General features: G+C 46.2%; 1 protein-coding gene across 1 annotated transcript in view; it reads right to left on the reverse strand.

The window, feature by feature from the left end:
- Positions 1 to 18,449, reverse strand: part of PM20D2 (peptidase M20 domain containing 2) — a 72,447-nt gene that overhangs the window by 12,467 nt on the left and 41,531 nt on the right. The window contains exon 4 of the mRNA XM_029595424.1: positions 14,223 to 14,377. Within this exon, the coding sequence (XP_029451284.1) occupies positions 14,223 to 14,377 (155 nt within the window). The remainder of the gene's footprint in view (positions 1 to 14,222; positions 14,378 to 18,449) is intronic.

Raw genomic sequence — 18,449 nt, forward strand, 5'->3', positions numbered from 1 at the left:
TTAGTCCTCACATATGAGTGACATCATCGGATGAAGCCCGGCATGGAAAACTTTGTCAAGTTTCTAGAAACTTTGACAGGCACACCGAGCATACCCAGTATGCCGCTAACCACGTGTCCAAGCAGGGTCCCTCTTCAGTCTTATAATATAGAATTTGCGAAAAAATAAAAACAACAAATCGAGAGAAAAACACAATTCTGCGAGGTGGCAGGCGGGTTTTGTGAGGACTAACATCCTGCTGTCCTTGGAGAATACCTGTTACAGGTAAACAACTCTGCTTTCTCCGAGGACAAGCAGGTTGTTAATCCTCACACATAGGTGATTAAATAGCTCCAGGACGCTCTGAATGTGTGCAGCAAAGAACAGGTGCCAACATGCACAACTACTGCTGCCAAAACAGGCCTGCTCCCAAGGATAGGGCCTATGGAGGGAGAGTTGGGTTTTTATGGCTGGACGAGATTACAGAGGACAGACTGTCCGAAATGACTGTCCTGCTGGCCATCCTTGTCCAGGCAATAATGTGAGGCAAATGTGTGGAGGGAACTCCAGGTCGCCACTCTGCAAATCTTGTGAATGGAAACTGCACACAAGTGAGCCGAGACTGACGTGGCCCGGACAGAGCTTTGACATGGCCTTCAAGCTGCAAACCCACTCATGCGTAACAGAAAGCGGTGCAATCCGCAAGCCAGTGGGAGAGAGTCTGTTTGGAAACAACGAATCCTAACCTGTTTCTGTCAAAGGAGACGAAAAGCTGAGTGGAGGCACAGTGGGGCACTGTCCGTTCCAAGTAAAAGGCGAGCTGATATAACCCTGACCAAGAAGATCACCTTCCAGGAGAGGTACTTTAGATCACAAGAATGCAACGGTTCAGAGGTTTCATGAGTTGCAAGAGGACTAAGTTGAGATCCCAGGAAACCGCCGGAGGGCAAGTGGGGGGCATTAGTTGCAGTAAACCCTTCATGAATCTGCCCACTAGCAGATGGGAAGAATGCCATGCATAAAGAAATGTGGACGGAAGGTCAAACGGATAAAATGTGAGGTGAAAGAGGCTATTTTAGCCAAAAGATCTTCATTCAAAAATTGGAAGAAGGATCCATCAGAAGAAAATAGGATAAAGCATAAGCATTGGCAAGTTCAATGTAAGGCATTGATAAGACAGGCTAAGACAGACTTTGAAAAGAAGTTGTCAAAAGAGGCAAAAACTAATAATAAAAACTTTTAAAATATATCCCAAAGTAGAAAGCTTGTGAGGGAGTCGGTTGGAACGTTAGATGATTGAGGGGTTAAAGGGGCACTTAGGGACGATAAGGCCATCACAGAAAGACTAAATGAATTCACTGCTTTGGTGTTTACTGAAGAAGATGTTGGAGAGATACCTGTTCCAGAGACGTTTTTCAAAGGTCATGATTCAGATGAACTGAACCAAATTATGAAAAACCTAGAAGATGTAATAGGCCAGATTGACAAACTGAAGAGTAGTAAATCATCTGGACCAGATGGTATACATGCCAGGGATTTGAAAATTTAAAAAATGAAATTTCAGACCTAATTCAATTAATTTGTAACCTATTATTAAAATCATCCATTGTACCTGAAGACTGGAGGGTGACCAATGTAACCCCAATATTTTAAAAGGGCTCCAGGGGTAATTTGGGAAACTACAGTGGTGATCCTGACTTCAGTGCCGGGAAAAAACATGGAAACTATTATAAATAATAAAATCACAAAACATTTAGGTAAACATGGTTTAATGGGACACAGCCAGCGTGGACTTACCCAAGGGAAGTCTTGCCTCACAAGTCTCCTTCATTTTTTGAAAGGGTGAATAAGCATGTGGACAAAGATGTAATTTTATGAATTGCAAACTGGTTAAATGACAGGAAACAGAAATGGAAAAAGGTAAACAGTGGAGTGCCTCAGGGATCTGTACTTGGACCACTGCTTTTTAATATATTTATAAATGATCTAGAAAAGGATACGATGAGTGAGGTGATCAAATTTGCAAATGTCACAAAATTATTCAAAGTAGTTAAATCTCAAGTGGATTGTGATAAATTGTAGGGGGACCTTGTGAAACTGGAACATTGGGCTTCCAAATGGCAAATGAAATTTAATGTGGACAAGTGCAAGGTGATGTATATAGGGAAAAATAACCTTTGCTATAGCTACACAACGTTAGGTTCTATCTTAGGAGTTACCATCCAGGAAAGAGATCTAGGCATCATAGTGGCTAATACATTGAAATCATCGGCTCTGTCTGCTGTGGTGGACAAAAAAGCAAACAGAATGTTAGGAATTATTAGGAAAGGAATGGCAAATAAAATGAAGGATGTCATAATGCCTCTGTATTGCTCCATGGTCAGACCACACCTTGAATACTGTGTGCAATTCTGGTCGCCACATCTCAAAAAATATTTAATTGCACTGGAAAAGTACAGAGAAGAATGACCAAAATGATAAGGGGCATGGAACAGCTCCCCTATAAGGAAAGGCTAAAGAAGTTAAGCCTGTTCAGTTTGGAGAAGAGATGACTGGGGTGGGGGGGAGGGGATATGATAGAGGTCTACAAAATCATGCAAGAACTTGAACAGGTTATTGTAAGTCGGTTATTTACTCTCTCAGATAATAGAACTTGGGGGCACTCCATGAAGTTAGCAAGTAGCTCATTTAAAACAAATCAAAGAAAATACTTTTTCACTCAGCACATAGTTAAGCTCTGGAATTCATTGCCAGAGGATGTGGTTACAACAATTAGTGTAACTGGGTTTAAAAAAAGTTTGGATAAGTTCCTAGAGAAAAAATCTATAAACTGTTGTTATTAATTAATAAGCAATAGTAGCATGAGATCGATTTAATGTTTGTGTACTTGCCAGGTACTTGTGACTTGGATTGGCCACTGTTGGAAACAGTATGCTGGGCTTGATGGACCCTTGGTCTGATCCAGTATGGCATATCTTATGTTCTTATATGCCAGAACCATTCATCATAAGAAAATGCAAAACCATTCGCACCTCGATGGTATGCCCCGATGGCACTGAGGTGAACTCTCACTGACACTGTCTGCAGCCCAGACTTGGATAGGGACAACAGGTAGTCCAATAGTGCAGAAGGGGAGCAAGAGAAGGGATCTAGCCTGCATCCCTCTCACCAGGAAGAGAACAGTTTCCACTTCAGATTATAGACTTCCTGGTGGAAGGCTTTCTGGACTCCAGAAGGACACAAGGTACCCCCTCCAACAGGTGAGTGCCTCTTCTTGATCTTCTTGGTGTTTGGGCAATTGCCAGGTTCTTGTGGCCTGGTTTGGCCTCTGTTGGAAAAACAGGATGCTGGGCTTGATGGACCCTTGGTCTGACCCAGCATGGCAATTTCTTATGTTCTTACCGTCACTCGGACAACATCCAAGCCATGAGGGCTGGGTCCGCAAGTTGGGATGGTGGAGCCTGCCCTGGTCCTGGGGTGATGAGGTCTGGAGCTGACCCCAATCAGATTGGGAGTGCGAAGTCAGGTCCCGAAGGGTTGGAACCAGACCTGACGGGGCCAGCAGGGGGCAATCAGAATCATGGAGCCCTAATCCTGCTGCAATTTCTGAAGCGTCTTGGATATGAGCAGAAGGGATGGGTAAGCGTATAGCAACCGTGTGCCCCAGTGAATCGAGAAGGCATCCGCTATCGATCCCCTACCCCTCTTGCCGAGGGAGCAGAACTGGTGCACTTTTCAGTTTTCTATGGAGGCAATAGGTCTATGTCTGGGATCCCCCAGCAGCGGAAGATGTGGTTCGCTACCTCCTGACTGAGGGACCATTCGTGGGGCCAGAATGTCTGATTCAAGACTTTGGCCAGAATGTTGTCCACCGCCAGGAGGAACACCACCCGGAGAGTGATGCCATTCTCAATAGTCCACAATCAGACATGGACTGCCTCCTGGCAGAGGGGGAACAATTCCATCCCTCCCTGCTTGTTTAGGTAACACATGGCCACCTGACTGTCGGTCTGAATCAGAACTACCTTGTTCACGAGTTACTCTCGGAACACCCACAAGGCATAAGGGATTGCACTTAGCTCCTAGAGATTGATCTGGAGCCGTGACTCCTGCACCGACCAGAACCCCTGGGTGCAGTAACCCAGAACATGCACTCCCCCCACCCCATCTGAGAAGCTTCGGTAGTCAGCGTAGCTTGGGGCTGAGCAATCCAGAAGGGGCAACACCGCTCTAGGTTCGAGGGGATTGTCCACCACAAGAGGGACTGCCATAACCTTGTTATGACTAAAATACAAGTACGCAGGTCCTGTAACGCCTGACACCATTGAGCGTGCAGTGTCCACTGCGCCTTGCGCATGTGTAACTGAGCAAAAGGGGTAACATGTACCGCTGCTGCCATATGGCCCAGCAGCTGGAGGGCAGCTAGAGATGTGCTGAGCAAGAGCCGCTAAGGTCTCTGCTCTATCCTGAGGCAGGAAAGCCTTCGCCTGGATAGTGTCCAGGCGCAACCCAATGAAGTCCAGTTGCAAGGACGGCTGGAGCTGAAATTTGGGATAGTTGATAAAAAAAAATCCCGGAGCCTCTAAGGTGTCGATCGTGAGGTGTGTGGAACTCTGAGCCCCCTACCAGGAGTTGCCCTTGATGAGCCAATCATTGAGGTAAGGGAAAACATGAATCCCCTGCCTTCGAAAATGGGCCTGACAACTGCCAGGCATTTGGTGAAAACTCGGGACACTGATGCCAAGCCAAAGGGCAGAACTCAATATTGACAGTGTTGACCGCCGACCAGGAATCTTAGGTACTGCCGATCCCCCTGAAAAATGGGGATATGGGCGAATGCGTCTTTTAGATCGAGGGAGCAGAGCCAGTCTCCCGCCTTGAGAAGGGGGATTAGGGTGCCCAGCGAAACCATCTTGAACTTTTCCTTTACCAAGAAACGGTTTAGAGCTCTCAGGTCCAGGATAGGCCTGAAGCCACCCATTTCTTGAGGATGAGAAAATACCTCGAGTTGAACCCTTTGCCCCATTGGTTGGGCGGAACAGGTAAAACCTCCTGCGCAGAAACGAGAGCGGAGAGCTTCATCCGAAATATTTGTACGTTCCCCCTGCCTCTCTCCACCGGGGACACGGAGCGGAGAGGGGTGGAGGTCGCTGGAAATGCGAACGATGGATAGGACCTAGAGGCCTGATGTGATCAAAATCTACCGATCTGTGAATAGTTGGAAATGACCTCTGACCGGAGGGCTAGGGTCCCGTGGAGAAGGTTGGCTCATGCTTCCTAGCCGCCAGTCAAAACCCCGTGACTGGGTTCTGCAGTGGGGCTGTAGGTGCCCAAGGTGGCCTAGGCTGCCTCTGTCTCGTCTTGGGGACAGGCCTTTGAGCCCTGGACCTCAGTGCAGGCAGGTAATATTTATAAGACCGATAGAATGGCCGTTTAGGATATTGCCGTGCGGGCTCCCTGGTAGGCTGAGTGTCAGAAGTACTAGCCGACAATTGCTAAAGGAACTGTTGGTAGTCCTTCAGCTGAGCCACAGCCTCCTTAATCCTGTCTCCGAACAGGTTCTCCCCCATACATGGTAATTCGGCCAGATGGTCCTGGACCTCAGGGCAAAAGTCGGAAGCCCGTAGCCATGCTGTATGACGAGCACCAATGCCCACTGCAGCGGACCTCATGGCTGTCTCGAAGACATCATAAACTGAGTGGACCTCGTGTTTATCGCACTCCAAGACCTACTGGGCGAGAGACTGGAAGACCTCCTGGAATTGCTGCGTTAAGCGCTCACTAAATTCCAAGGCCTGCTTCCATACATTCCGGGAATATTGTCCCATGTAAATTTGGTAGGAGGCTATGCGGGCAATGAGAATGGTTCCCTGAAACACTCGGCGCCCCAACGCATCGACAGCTTTATGGTCACACCCTGAAGGAGTAGAGGCATGGGTACGAAACCTCAGCCTTTTTCAGGGCTAACTCCACCACCACTGACTGGTGGGGGAGTTGATGGCAGTCGAACCCAGTAGAAGGCTGGACTAGATACACTGCATCCATTTTTCTGTTAACCAGCGGCACCGAGATGGGATGCTCCCATAGACGGGTCACCGGTTACTTGAAAATGTCATGGACTGGTACCACCACCACCTCCCTTCAGAGCATCAATAAATTGCAGGATCTCAAGCATCTTGTGCCTGGAGTCCTGCCCTGTTAACAACTGGAAAGGCACCGACTCAGTCATGGCCTTGACAAACCCCACAAAGGAAAGATCCTCAGGGGAGAACATTGTCGCTCTATCAGGGGAGAGGGTTCGGAAGGCAAATCTTCCAATTCTTCAGAGGATGATACAGAAGCTTCCCCATCCCAGGGATCATTGGGAGCGTCACCCTCATTGAAACCCTCCGGGGATGCTGGGGGGTGGGGGTGTGCGTGGCCTGGTCCTCGGGGGCACCAGGAGGGGTGCCAGAGGCATCAGGGGGCCTTGAGGTCACGAGGGCGGCACAGGATCCGATGGTGTCGGTGGGAATGGGGGCACCGAAGGACTCTGTGGAACTGACCCCAAGGGCCCTGGGAGAGCTGGCAGGTGAAGTGACACCATGTGTCTCTGGGCTGCCATCAAGCCCGATAGCCCTTTCTCTTTGGAGGAATCGCTCACCAGTATGGGGGCCGATGGCAGTGGCAGCAGTGTGCCAAGTGGCTACAAAGGGACTTGGGGCACCAGGGCCAGCTGTGTCGGTAGCATACCAAGCAGCTTGTCAAGCCGCTTCAGCAAAGGCGCGAGCACCGGTGGAATAGGCTCTTGCGGTGGAGGTAGTACCCGGGGAACCCGAGGCTCGAGGCCCTGCAGGGCCCAGCTGGCCACCAACAGCACATGCCTCTCTGACTCCTCAAAGGCAGGTGAAGAGAAAATGGCCTGAGAAGCTGGTGGAATCGGTGCATCCCCTGGTGTAAGGGAACCGAGCCCTCCACCGGCATTGGTGGGGTTGGAGGGAATGGTCTCCTCCGCCCTCGACCTCTTCGTGGGAGGCACAGAGGTTGATGCCTTTTCAACGATCTAGTTTGGAGGAAGAAGAAGATCGATGCCAATACTTTTTAGATCTTTCTCGATGAGCACTGCGGTCCTTACCCGATACCGATGGCGATGTTGAGGAACCCAATCTGGAAGAACGGGATGACAGATATAACGGATAGTTCCTTGCACTGAGCTCAGGACCAGACAAGACAGGGGGAGGAGAACCCGATGGAGTAGGAGCCGGGGGCTCTTTTCCAAGAGGGGTGGGGTGGAAGTCCCCGACTCAGAGGACGGTTCCGACCACTTGGACCCAAAATGTTTTTCCATTTTGTCAAGGCGGGTCCGACAACCCTTGGGGTCATCTGGGCAGAGAGATCGCAGACACGGACATTGTGGGAAGCCACAGGGCAAAGGACACAGACCTCGTGGGGATATGTGATGGACATAGTCCAGGGCACTGGGGACGTCGGCGGAAGCTGGTCGATGCTATAGAAAAAAAAAGAGCGCGGTGCACCCTCGATAGCCAGCAGATACCGAGAGAAGAAGCCGTCGGAGATCAACTGCGAAAGCACGAACACTTACCAATGAATGCCTGGAAAGGGTGAGGAACCCTATGCAACGCGTGGAAGAAAAAAGAAAACTTGAACTAGCCAAAAAGGCCAAAAGAAGCATGAGCTCCAAAAACTGCGAGGCGATAGCACCGCAGAAAAGAAGAGACTGAAGAATGATCCCGCATGGATGCGTGGTTAGCGGCATATTGGGCATGTTCAGTGTGCCTGTCAAAGTTTCTAGAAACTTTGATAGAAGTTTTCCATGTCAGGCTCCATCCAATGATGCCACCCATGTGTGAGGACTACTAACCTGCTTGTCCTTGGAGAAAAGACATAACCTGAGACTAGATACTTGTACTACCTGAAGTAAATGGGGAGCAGATTATCTGTCAAAGTACCTGAATCTTATTTTACACCAGATCTATTGGACTTTGGCCAGCCAATATACTGGGAATAAAGACTGTATATCTTCTGAATGAGGCAGCAAGCTCACAAGTATTTCTTTAATTTACCAAAACACCTGAGTGAAGCCTAGCAACAGGTAACCAAAATGTCTGTGTTCATAGCAGCAAATTCTAGGGTGTAACCTTTCTGAATCACTTCCAACACTCAATGATCTGATGTAATGTGGGTCCACTCCTGATATAACACTGAAGACGGCTACCTAACACCACCAAATAGAGGTCCCACCATCCTTCATTGGGTGAATGACCAGTGGAGTCTCCCTTTTTCTAGCCCCTTGAAAGGCATTATTTCTTCCTCTGAATCTGAATGATTGAGAAGCTGATTGCTTCCCTGGCCTATACCATCTGGAATCCTGAAACTGAACTCAGTCTCTTTTCCCTCAGTAATAAGACCATACCTTATCATCCTGGAGCCTTTGCCATTTCATATATCCCAGATCCTTTACCAGTACTGTCTGATGAGGACCTGGAAGAAATCTCCCTTTGAAAGGCAGCTTGCTCAGTCAGGCTTTGGATGCAGCATCTATTACAATAGCCTTCATGCTGCAACAGCTAAGGCTATGGACTCATAAGAAATCCAAATCAAGGTGTCCACAAGGAAAGCAGTACCCGATTCTAGCCAAGCTGTGTCCCTGCCCTTTAGGGAGCTGTTGCGTCCATCAGAATTCAGATTACATACCCATCACAAAACTGTTCAGTCAATGCAGTGGAAGCAAATGCATGCCCCAGCAAGACCTTTTTTTATTCAGCAATCTTTGAAGGAGGCAGACCCCCCACCCACACCACCAGGATAGTAGTTTTGCTTGCAAGTAACCACCAAACCCAAAGCATCAACATTAGACATCTGAAAAAAAAAACAAAAAACGCTGGATAGTCCCAGAGAGTAGTGGATATCCTTGGGCCCACTCTCAGAAGATTCTCACTCTAAGTAGCATTCTTTCCACTTCTGAGTGAAGAAGAAAGGCTCTAAATTACTTATGGTCTCCCTGAATAACTGGATCCCAACCAGAGAACTCAACCACCTTAGAATATGAGATCCTAAAAGAAGTGACCACCTGAGAAATAAGGGACACAAGCTTTTCATCATTTGTCTGCTTTAGAAGGACATCATCCTCACTCTCAGAAAGCTCTCCTTCTTCCAAGGACCAACAACATCTGTCTGCATCAGCAATATAAGAGACATCTATATGATTTATATTATTGCAAAGTTTATATGTTTTATTCATGTATATTTATGGATTTTGGTATGTACAATGAACAAATTGTATTGAGAATTTGTGGAATATAAATTTTTTTTTAATTCTTTATTTATGTATTTTCAATTTACAAACAAAAAATGCTTGCATTGAGAAGAATCACAATTGGATAATTTAAACCAACTAATTACATTAAAAAAAAAGATTTAACAAAAAAATTACACAATAATTATCCAATCTATACATAAAGGAAAGGAAAATGATCAAAAGGGAGGGCAAAAAAGAAAAAAGGGGAGATACACAAAGAAATTATATTGTGGAAAAGGCATTAACTCCACCAGCACTTAATCAAAATTGACCTCCATGTATTTAAATTGCTGGGGACGAAGTGGTTGGTCTACGAGCTTCAATAAATTGGCATATTTGGTCTGGTTGAAAAAATATAAAAAACACTCATCACCTCTCTTAAACATACATTTGCAAGGATAACGTAAAGTAAACGAAAAACCTAAAGAGATAATACTTTGCCGCAAGGAAAGAAACTCCCTTCTCCTCACTTGTGTCACCTGGGCCACATCAGGATAAATCCTAACTACTTGACCATAATAGGATACTGGAAAATTCCTTAAAAATTACATATAACATTATTTAATTCTGAAAACCGAAATAAATGACACCAACAAAGCATTACTGTCAAGTACATCCAGATTAGAATTTTCTAAAAAGCTGGTCAAATTTTGTCGTGACAGGGGGTGATTTAGTGTGCCCTTGGACCTCAGCCCAACCCAGACGGATCCAGGACCTCACCGAGGGTTGACGGCGTGTTCCACCATGGCAGACGGTCTTACCCTCCGCCAGGCCTGCAAGCTCCCAAGGCCAACAATAGAATGATGTTGGAATGTGAATGGTCCTCCGACCATTCCGAGCCCTTTCGGACCTGCCGCTTAGATCGGCATGGAGCAGCAGGCCTGGCCTGAGGACGAGGGCAGACAGGCCTTGACATGAAGACATGACACCAAGGTTGATGCAATGGCATCACAGACGAGGGTTGTTGAAGACATGACACCAGGGATTTTGAAGACATGACACCAGGGCTGATGCGAAGACATCACGGACCAGGGTCGATGCAACGGCATCAGGAACATGACAAGGAACTTGACAAAGTCCAGACGAGACGAGAAGCTGGGCAGGAGGACATTGGCACTGTCTCTCAGGGCGCCCTACTCAGCCCACCTTCACGAGCGGACCCAATGGGCTGGTCGCGGATCACCCTGTCCCACTACGCGCCTTACACAGCCCGAGGAGGCTGGTCACGGACCACGCGGAGAGCGGGACAAGCGCAGGGAAGAATCCAGTCGAGGTGAGACTCCGACGACGGAGCCAGATGTCGTCCGAAGCACCACAAGGCTGGCAGGACATGACGGCTCAGGAGCACAGGAACAAATTCCACCTGTAGGCCACGCCACACTCGGGAAAGACGTCATACGAGGGAGCAACGCCAGACAGGACCAGAAGGCTCAGGAGCGCTGAAGACACAGGAGGAGGACACCAAGGAACCTGGGACATCAGGAAGCAGAAGATCAAGACGAGACACCAAGACACCTGGACGAGGACCTCAAGCACAAGACATGACTTGAGGTGACATGAAGAGACGAAACGAAGAGGAGCTCCACGAAGAAGACCTGACGGAGCTCTGGCAGGCAGGAGCCTCCAGAGTGAAGTAACTCCGATGCAGGGCAAAGACTGAAGTGACGGAGCAGCCCTTTATAGGGCTGGAGCAGGAAGTCCACTCCCTAGGTGCGGCCAGCATACTTCCTGTGTGTGGCCCTTTAAATCCTGAAGAGAGACGCGTGCCGGCGCCTAAGGGGCAGCAGGAACAAGCTGTGCAAGACCGCGGACAGCGGCCTGTACCAACGTCTTCATACGCAGAAGGCAGGGCTGGGCCTGTAGAGCAGGCCCTGATAACGGCAGCGGCTCCAGCCACTGCAGGAGGCCCCGGGGGCGGCTCCAGCCACCACTCGAGCCCGGGGATGCGGCCTTCGCGCCACGAAGAAGGGGTGACGGCGGCGGCGGCTTCCAGCCGCGAAGAGGATAAAAGTCCGCGGCTCCGGCAGCAGTGAAGGCAGGGGACACGGGCGGCCTCCGGGCCGCGAAGAGCAAGAAAGTCCGTGGCTCCAGCCACGCTGGAAGGCCCGACGTCGGTGGCGTCCAGCCACGCTGGAAGGCCCGACGTCGGCGGCGTCCATGCCACATCGGGTGAAGACAACAGACGGGCCATGACAAATTTTCAGGAATATTAACCCCAGCAGCTAACCCTGTAGAAAATCTTCTATTAAGAAAATGACAAAAATTAATTGAGGGAATATTATCTTCTGAGAAACCGAGAGCTTCTATCAGGAACCACTTCAATGTTATAAAGGGAATTTCACCTGCTATTTTAGGAAAATTCAGGATTCGCAAGTTTAAATGTCTAACATTATTCTCAAGAATTTCCAATCGTCAAAGAGCAAGCCATCTGCTCTTTTATAGTAGCCACGTTAAGTACCTGAATAGACTTGAATTTTATTTTCAGCCTCCAAGATCCTATTAGAAGCCACGCTGGCTTGTTCTTGGACCTCTAGGATTTTCTGTTGTAAATTATAGGTAAGAGAGTCCATTTTATTTTCTAAACTTCTCAAGGAAGTCCCATAGCCTGCTACCAAGTGCCATATCACCTCCAAAGTTACCGCCTCCGGTCGTGGTGGAATCAGCAGGGACTCACCAATTTCTCTGGCATGTGTCTGTCCACGATAACCAACTGGAGAGGTCTCCTCCACTCCCCTTTGTGGGAGATCCCCAGGTTGAGCCGCAAGACCACCAACGCAGAGGTTCTTCTCCGCTCTGGGGCCCGAAGATCTCTCTGTTTCCAGCACTGGACGAGGAAGCGCCCCCTCCACCTCAGTCGCTCTTACCGCGTCATTTGTCAGCATCTGAGGGACATCCTCGCCAGGGTCACACTGCACCGGGGGCGGAGGGAGATCCGGGCTGAGGGACGCCTTGCCCGCCAGCGAACCCAGCTCTTCCCAGCCGTGGCTTGCATCAAATTAATCAACTTTTCCGAGTGCTGGTTGGCTCATGAAACGCAGAATTTCTAACTGGGGAAGGTATGGATTCTGAAGGGAAAATTCTAACCTTCCCCTTTCTTTTAAATGGCATGGTAAGGCAAAGAGTCCAGGAAACAAACAAAGTTTAGGGCAAACAGCGCTCAGCAGCCGCACTATGCCGCCATCTTACTCCCCCTCCCCCACACACACAATTGGGGGAATATAAGAATTTTAAATAAATGTCTTCTTGATCAAAAGATGAGGTATTAACAGAAGACTCCCCTGTGCTAGCACCTCTTTAGACAACTTGACCCACTTTGAGACACATACAGTGACAGGAAAAACTAGGGCACAGTCCTGATGTAAAGGGCCCAGGTACTTCCCCATCCTCACCAGGCCTCTGTATAGCACATACGGCAGACCACACTACATGTGCACCAGCTTCCATAGACAGCATGCTGCTGTCCATGCTCCACCAACAGGCCAAAACAGTCTGCTCACACACAGCAACTAGACCCAGTGCCACAAACAGGCCAGGTTTTCAGGATATCTACAATAAATATGCACGAGAGATTTCCATACAATGGAGGCCGTGCCTGCAACTCTCTCTCTCATGCATATTCATTGTAGATATCCTGAAAACCTAGCCTGTTTGAAGAACTTGATGCCTGTAGTTCGCCATTACTAAACTTGACCCTGGAGTCTTACCAGAATAAGGTCTCCTCCTAAAGGTCCGACCCAATATGGGTCACAGGTCCACCTCCTACTGACTAGAACAAGTTTACTTTTTGCACCTTGCTCTTCCAGCCACTGCAACGAGTTGTTGAGAGCCTCTCCTCTTTGCTTTATTTCTTCCTTTTTTTTTTTAAACTTTACTGGTGCCACATAAGAAAGCAGAGGCTGGGAGGAGAGAGAAAACCCCAATAGCAAGAGGATCCTTATTTGATATGGTCCATTTTGTATGTCATTTTATTGATGATGCTAATTTTAATATATCTATTTTATTGTGTGTATAACGAGCGGAATCCGCATTGAACATATTAGAATTTGCAGAATATAAGATTTTTTAAATAAAATTTTTTTTCTTCCAACTAGTACTCAACTCTAGCAAGCTCAGACAGCTGGGAGTCTCCTTATAGTGCTTGCTCATCTCATGTCGTAGAAGCCTGACCTGTAGTTCGTACAAATTTGACAAGGACAAACTACCCCCCAACAAAAGGCAAAGCCAAAAACCTGAGAGCCAGAAATCTTGCTGCATCAGCACATCCTACAATCTGCTAAAGATAAATAATACTAGCTTTTGCCTGGGCTGAACCACTTTAAGAACCAGTAATGAAAGTACAAACTGTGTCCTCTGTCTCCATCTGCTGGTAGGTGGGAATAAGCCCATGTGTCTAGACTGGCATAACAGGATAAAAAGTAAGGCTAATAATATGCTCAGATGCACAAGGAGAAAGAGATAGAGGATGGTCATAAAAGTAAGGAAGCGAAATGATGAGAAATGAAAGTCTAAAATGGCAAAACAGGGCAGGCAACTGGACAAACTGATGTGGGCCACAGTCAGCAGATAAAGACTGTGCTCCACTTATCCTGCTAAACAGTTAGCAGGATAAGTTGGAGGCATCTAGAGCAGTGGGAAATTGAAAACAAGAGATTTATCTGGCTAAATCTCAAACTTGGTCGCACAAATCATTTGAATACTGACCCATTTGTTACTAAATTATGCACTCTGTTAAACCTAATTGTTCTCGCTCTTACTTGTAGCTTATTTCTGCAAGAGTGGATCCATCTTGGTCAAATAAGGGGTCAAGTTGCCTCAGAAAAATCTGCATTTTACTTTTAATTTGAAAAAAAACAATTACCTCACAAGAAAACAAAATTATAAAGTTTCATGTGGCAACAATAAAGGCTACAATGAAACATTTTAAAAGTATCTTTGTAGTACTTACTTTGCATCCTGTGGCCAGGGCTGCTGCTTTGAAACAAGCTTCAGCTTTCTCTTGCAAAATGGAGAGATCTCTCCGGGAAGGGGCACGCAAATAAAATTCTAATTCAGTGTATGAAGGGATGATATTAGGTTTAACACCACCATTTTTTATTATTCCTATAAAAATAGAAGAGAAGGCTCAAGATGACAGATTCAAATGTTCATATCTGACATAGCTGAACATAGTTTATTAAAAGTACTGCACCAAATCTGTAGGTGTGGACAAATGGTTACAACAGCAGGCTGAGAACTAGGGAAACCAAGTTTCAAATCCTGCAGATGCTTGTGTGATCTTTGGCAAATCGTTTCACCATCCACTGCCCCAGGTACAAAAAAAAATGTAAGACTGTAAGCCCTCTGGAGACAAGGAAATGCACACTGTACATAAATGTAACCTGCCTTGAAATACCACAGAAAAAAGCGTGAGCTAAATCTATATAAATCTAACATATATATATATATAACTTCATAAACAAACTGAAAATAACTAATGTATCGGGTCATTCATCAAAATGTGTTAGGGCATTATCCACGGGCAACACCACCATAACGCGTTATTTTTCGCATCTCACGATGCATATGTAAATTTAGAAAAAGGAGTTTGGGCGGGGTTTATGAAAATGAGGGGTGTTTAACATTGCGTGCATGCACACTATCGCACATTTTAACGCCGGAAATAACTACACCTTTTTTTTTCCTGGCATTAAGCTGTGAGGGGGGGAGAGAGGAGTGGAGTAGAGAGAGAGAGAACCTCTGGGGTAGCACACATATTTATCATCCATTTATACCACTGTATGAGGGTAAACTAGTAACTCAAGGTGAGGTTTTGGCGGTGGTCTAGGTTTTGGGGGGCAGTTTTTCATGCACAGTCAGAGGTATGGACAGCACAGTACACATCAGTGAAGAGTTGATGTGATTTGCAATGAGGAAAGGTACACAAAGATGAGATTTCTACAGTGTACTCTCGCACTAGCTTGATGCACTCTCTACCTGGGTGCTATCATGAATATGCATGAGACAGATATGCATAACAATGGAAGCAATTCATATAAATTATCTTATGCATATTCATTGTGGATATCCCAAAAATCTGTGTGGCTCTCGAAGACTGGAGCTGGCCACTCCTGCATTATAGCTTAATAGTATATGTAGGTTAAAAACATTTAACTTTACAATATTCTTACATGACACAGATCTAGTTCAAGATATAAGGTTTAGTTTGTTTGGAAGAACATGAAAATTAATAAATAAATCCACAACTTTTGATTAAAAAAAAAAAAAAAAAAAAAAAGATATATAAAATTGTAGTGCACATGTATAATTAAACATAGGAAATCAGTCCTGAGAAGTACAATAAAATGAATGACCTGTAGGGAAGGAAGTGGGGAGATGAGCATGCTCTGGTACTGATTTACGTAACAAAAGGAATGTTATAATGATAACTGTGTTGGGCTACAGTGTTTATAAAATCGCAGAATCTTTAAAATGTTGTGATTTATCAGTGCTAACATTCAAGAATTTTTCAGTCTTTCTGCACATCACAGCCTGTAAATTGTACAGAAACCATTAGAGAAGATTATTTCCTTATAATACTTGTAAATATAAGGTGTTCAGATTTAGTGCCCAAGGATGTAAACATGGGGAAATCTGAGGATTTTGTTTTTTAAAATAGTATTTGTAATCAGGATGCAATATTCAGAGAAAAAGATTCCATTAGCGGAATACTCATAGTAAGGTTTTAAGTATAAAAAAAAGTGCTAAATTTTACCCCTGAAGCTGTGTCCTCGAAAAATGGTGCCATGTCGGGCAAATCCTGAAGCATGAGCGAGCACACAATTTATCGCAACCACATTTGGGGACTCAATTTTTTATGAGCAATTTAAAAAAAAAAGTAAAAAAATATTTGAAGAGTCCTTAAATGACTCAAGTGGACCGATAATTATTTATGACTGGTTAAGCAGTAGAAAAGTTTTGTTAACCAAGTAAACTGCTTGGTGTTATTTACTTCGATTTTTTATATTTTGTTTTTCGCGCTTTTTTCAGCACTTCAAAGCGGATTACATTCAGGTACTGTAGGTATTTCCCTATCCCCAGAGGGCTGTACCTGAGGTAATGGAGGTTAAAGTGACTTGCCAAGCTGTAGCCCACGACACCAAGCACTAGGGTACTCCTCCACTCTTGATAGTCCTCAAGAGATAAAGATTATTAAACCTTTTGGGGCGGATTTTAAGAGCCCTGCTCGCCTAAATCCGCCTAAATCCGGGCGGATTTAGGCGAGCAGGGCCCTGCGCGCCAGTGCGCCTATTTTACATAGGCCTACTGGCGCGCGCAGAGCCCCGGGACTCGCGTAAGTCCCGGGGTTTTCAGAGGGGGGCGGGCCCGATCCGCGCGGCGTTTTCGGGGCGTGTCAGGAGCGTTTCAGGGGCGGGCCCGGGGGCGTGGTTACGGCCCGGGGCGGTCCGGGGGCGTGGCCGCACCCTCCGGACCTGTCCCCAGGTTGCATCCCGGCGTGCTAGCGGCCCGCTGGCGCGCGGGGATTTACGTCTCCCTCCGGGAGGCGTAAATCCCCGCGTAAATCCCCCGACAAAGGTAAGGGTGGGGTTTAGACAGGGCCGGGCGGGTGGGTTAGGTAGGGGAAGGGAGGGGAAGGTGAGGGGAGGGCAAATGAAAGTTCCAAGCCGAAATCGGAGCGGCCTCGGAGGGAACGGAGGTAGGCTGCGCGGCTCGGCACGCGCCGGCTATACGGAATCGATAGCCTTGCGCGCGCCGATCCCGGATTTTAGCGGATACGCACAGCTTCGCGCGTATCTACTAAAATCCAGCGTACTTTTGTTGGCGCCTGATGCGCCAACAAAAGTACGCCAAATCGCGCTATTTGAAAATCTACCCCCTTGTGTCTTGAGAAATTTTGATTTAAACACCCAAGGTTTTTTTTTATGAGATACACCCATACCAGAAATGATATTCAAAAATGATGATTCAGAGGAACTGAAACAAATCCCAGTGAACCTGAAAGATGTACTAGGGCAAATTGACAAAATAAAGAGTAGCAAATCACCTGGACCAAATGGTATACATACTAGAATGCCGAAAGAACTGAGAAATGAAATTGCAGACATGCTTTTGGAAATTTCTAAAATATGAATATCATCATCTATGATACTTGAAGACTGGAGGATTGCCAACGAAACGCCCATTTTTAAAAAGGGAACATCAAGGCATGATCCAGGAAATTACAGACCAGTGAGTCTGACTTCCGAGCCAGGTAAAATGTTAGAAACTATCAAATAATTGCTGAACATATAGATAAGCATAGTTTAATTAATTGGACAAAGCCAATATAGATTTAGCCAAGGGAAGTCTTGCCTCACAAATTTCTTTCATGTTTTAGAGAGTATAAACAAACAAGCGGATAAAGGTAAGTCAGTTGATACAGTGTATCTGGATTTCCAGAAAGCATTTGACAAAGTCCCTCATGAGAGACTTCTCAGGAAATTAGACAGTCATGAAATAGGTGGTAGTGTCCTACTGTGAATTGCCAACTGGTTAAAAGATAGAAAACAGAGAGTAGGGCTAAATGGTAAATTTTCCCAATGGTGAATAGTGGAATGCCCAGGGATCTGTTCTGAGACCGATGCTTTTTAATACCTTTATAAATGACCTGAAAATGGGAACAAGTGAGGTGATCAAATATGAATAATTTTGTGTCATCAGCAAAGTTGTCAAATCACAAGAGGATTGTGAGAAATTGCAAGAGGACACTGCAAAACTGGGAGACTGGGCATGTAAATGGCAAATGAAATATAATGTAGACAAGTACAATTTAGGAAAGAGTGCATTTAGGGAAGAGTAACCCAAATTATAGCTACAAAATGCAAGAGTCCACATTAGGAGTTACCCCTCAGGAAAAAGATCTAGGTGTCATCGTTGAAAATATGTTGAAATCTTCTGCTCAAATGTGCAGCATCAGCCAAGAAAGCAAATAGAATGGTAGGGATTATTAGGAACGGAATGGAGAATATAACAGAATTTCACAATGCCTCTGTAGTTCTCTATGGTGCAACCTCATCTTGAGTATTGTGTTCAGTTCTGATCACCACATCTCAAGAAAGATATAGCAGAATTAGAAAAAGTACAGAGAAGGGCGACTAAGGTGATAAAGGGGATGGAACAAGTTCTCTATGAAGAA

Source organism: Rhinatrema bivittatum, chromosome 3, assembly GCF_901001135.1.
Source record: "Rhinatrema bivittatum chromosome 3, aRhiBiv1.1, whole genome shotgun sequence".
Taxonomy (NCBI): Eukaryota; Metazoa; Chordata; class Amphibia; order Gymnophiona; family Rhinatrematidae; genus Rhinatrema; species Rhinatrema bivittatum.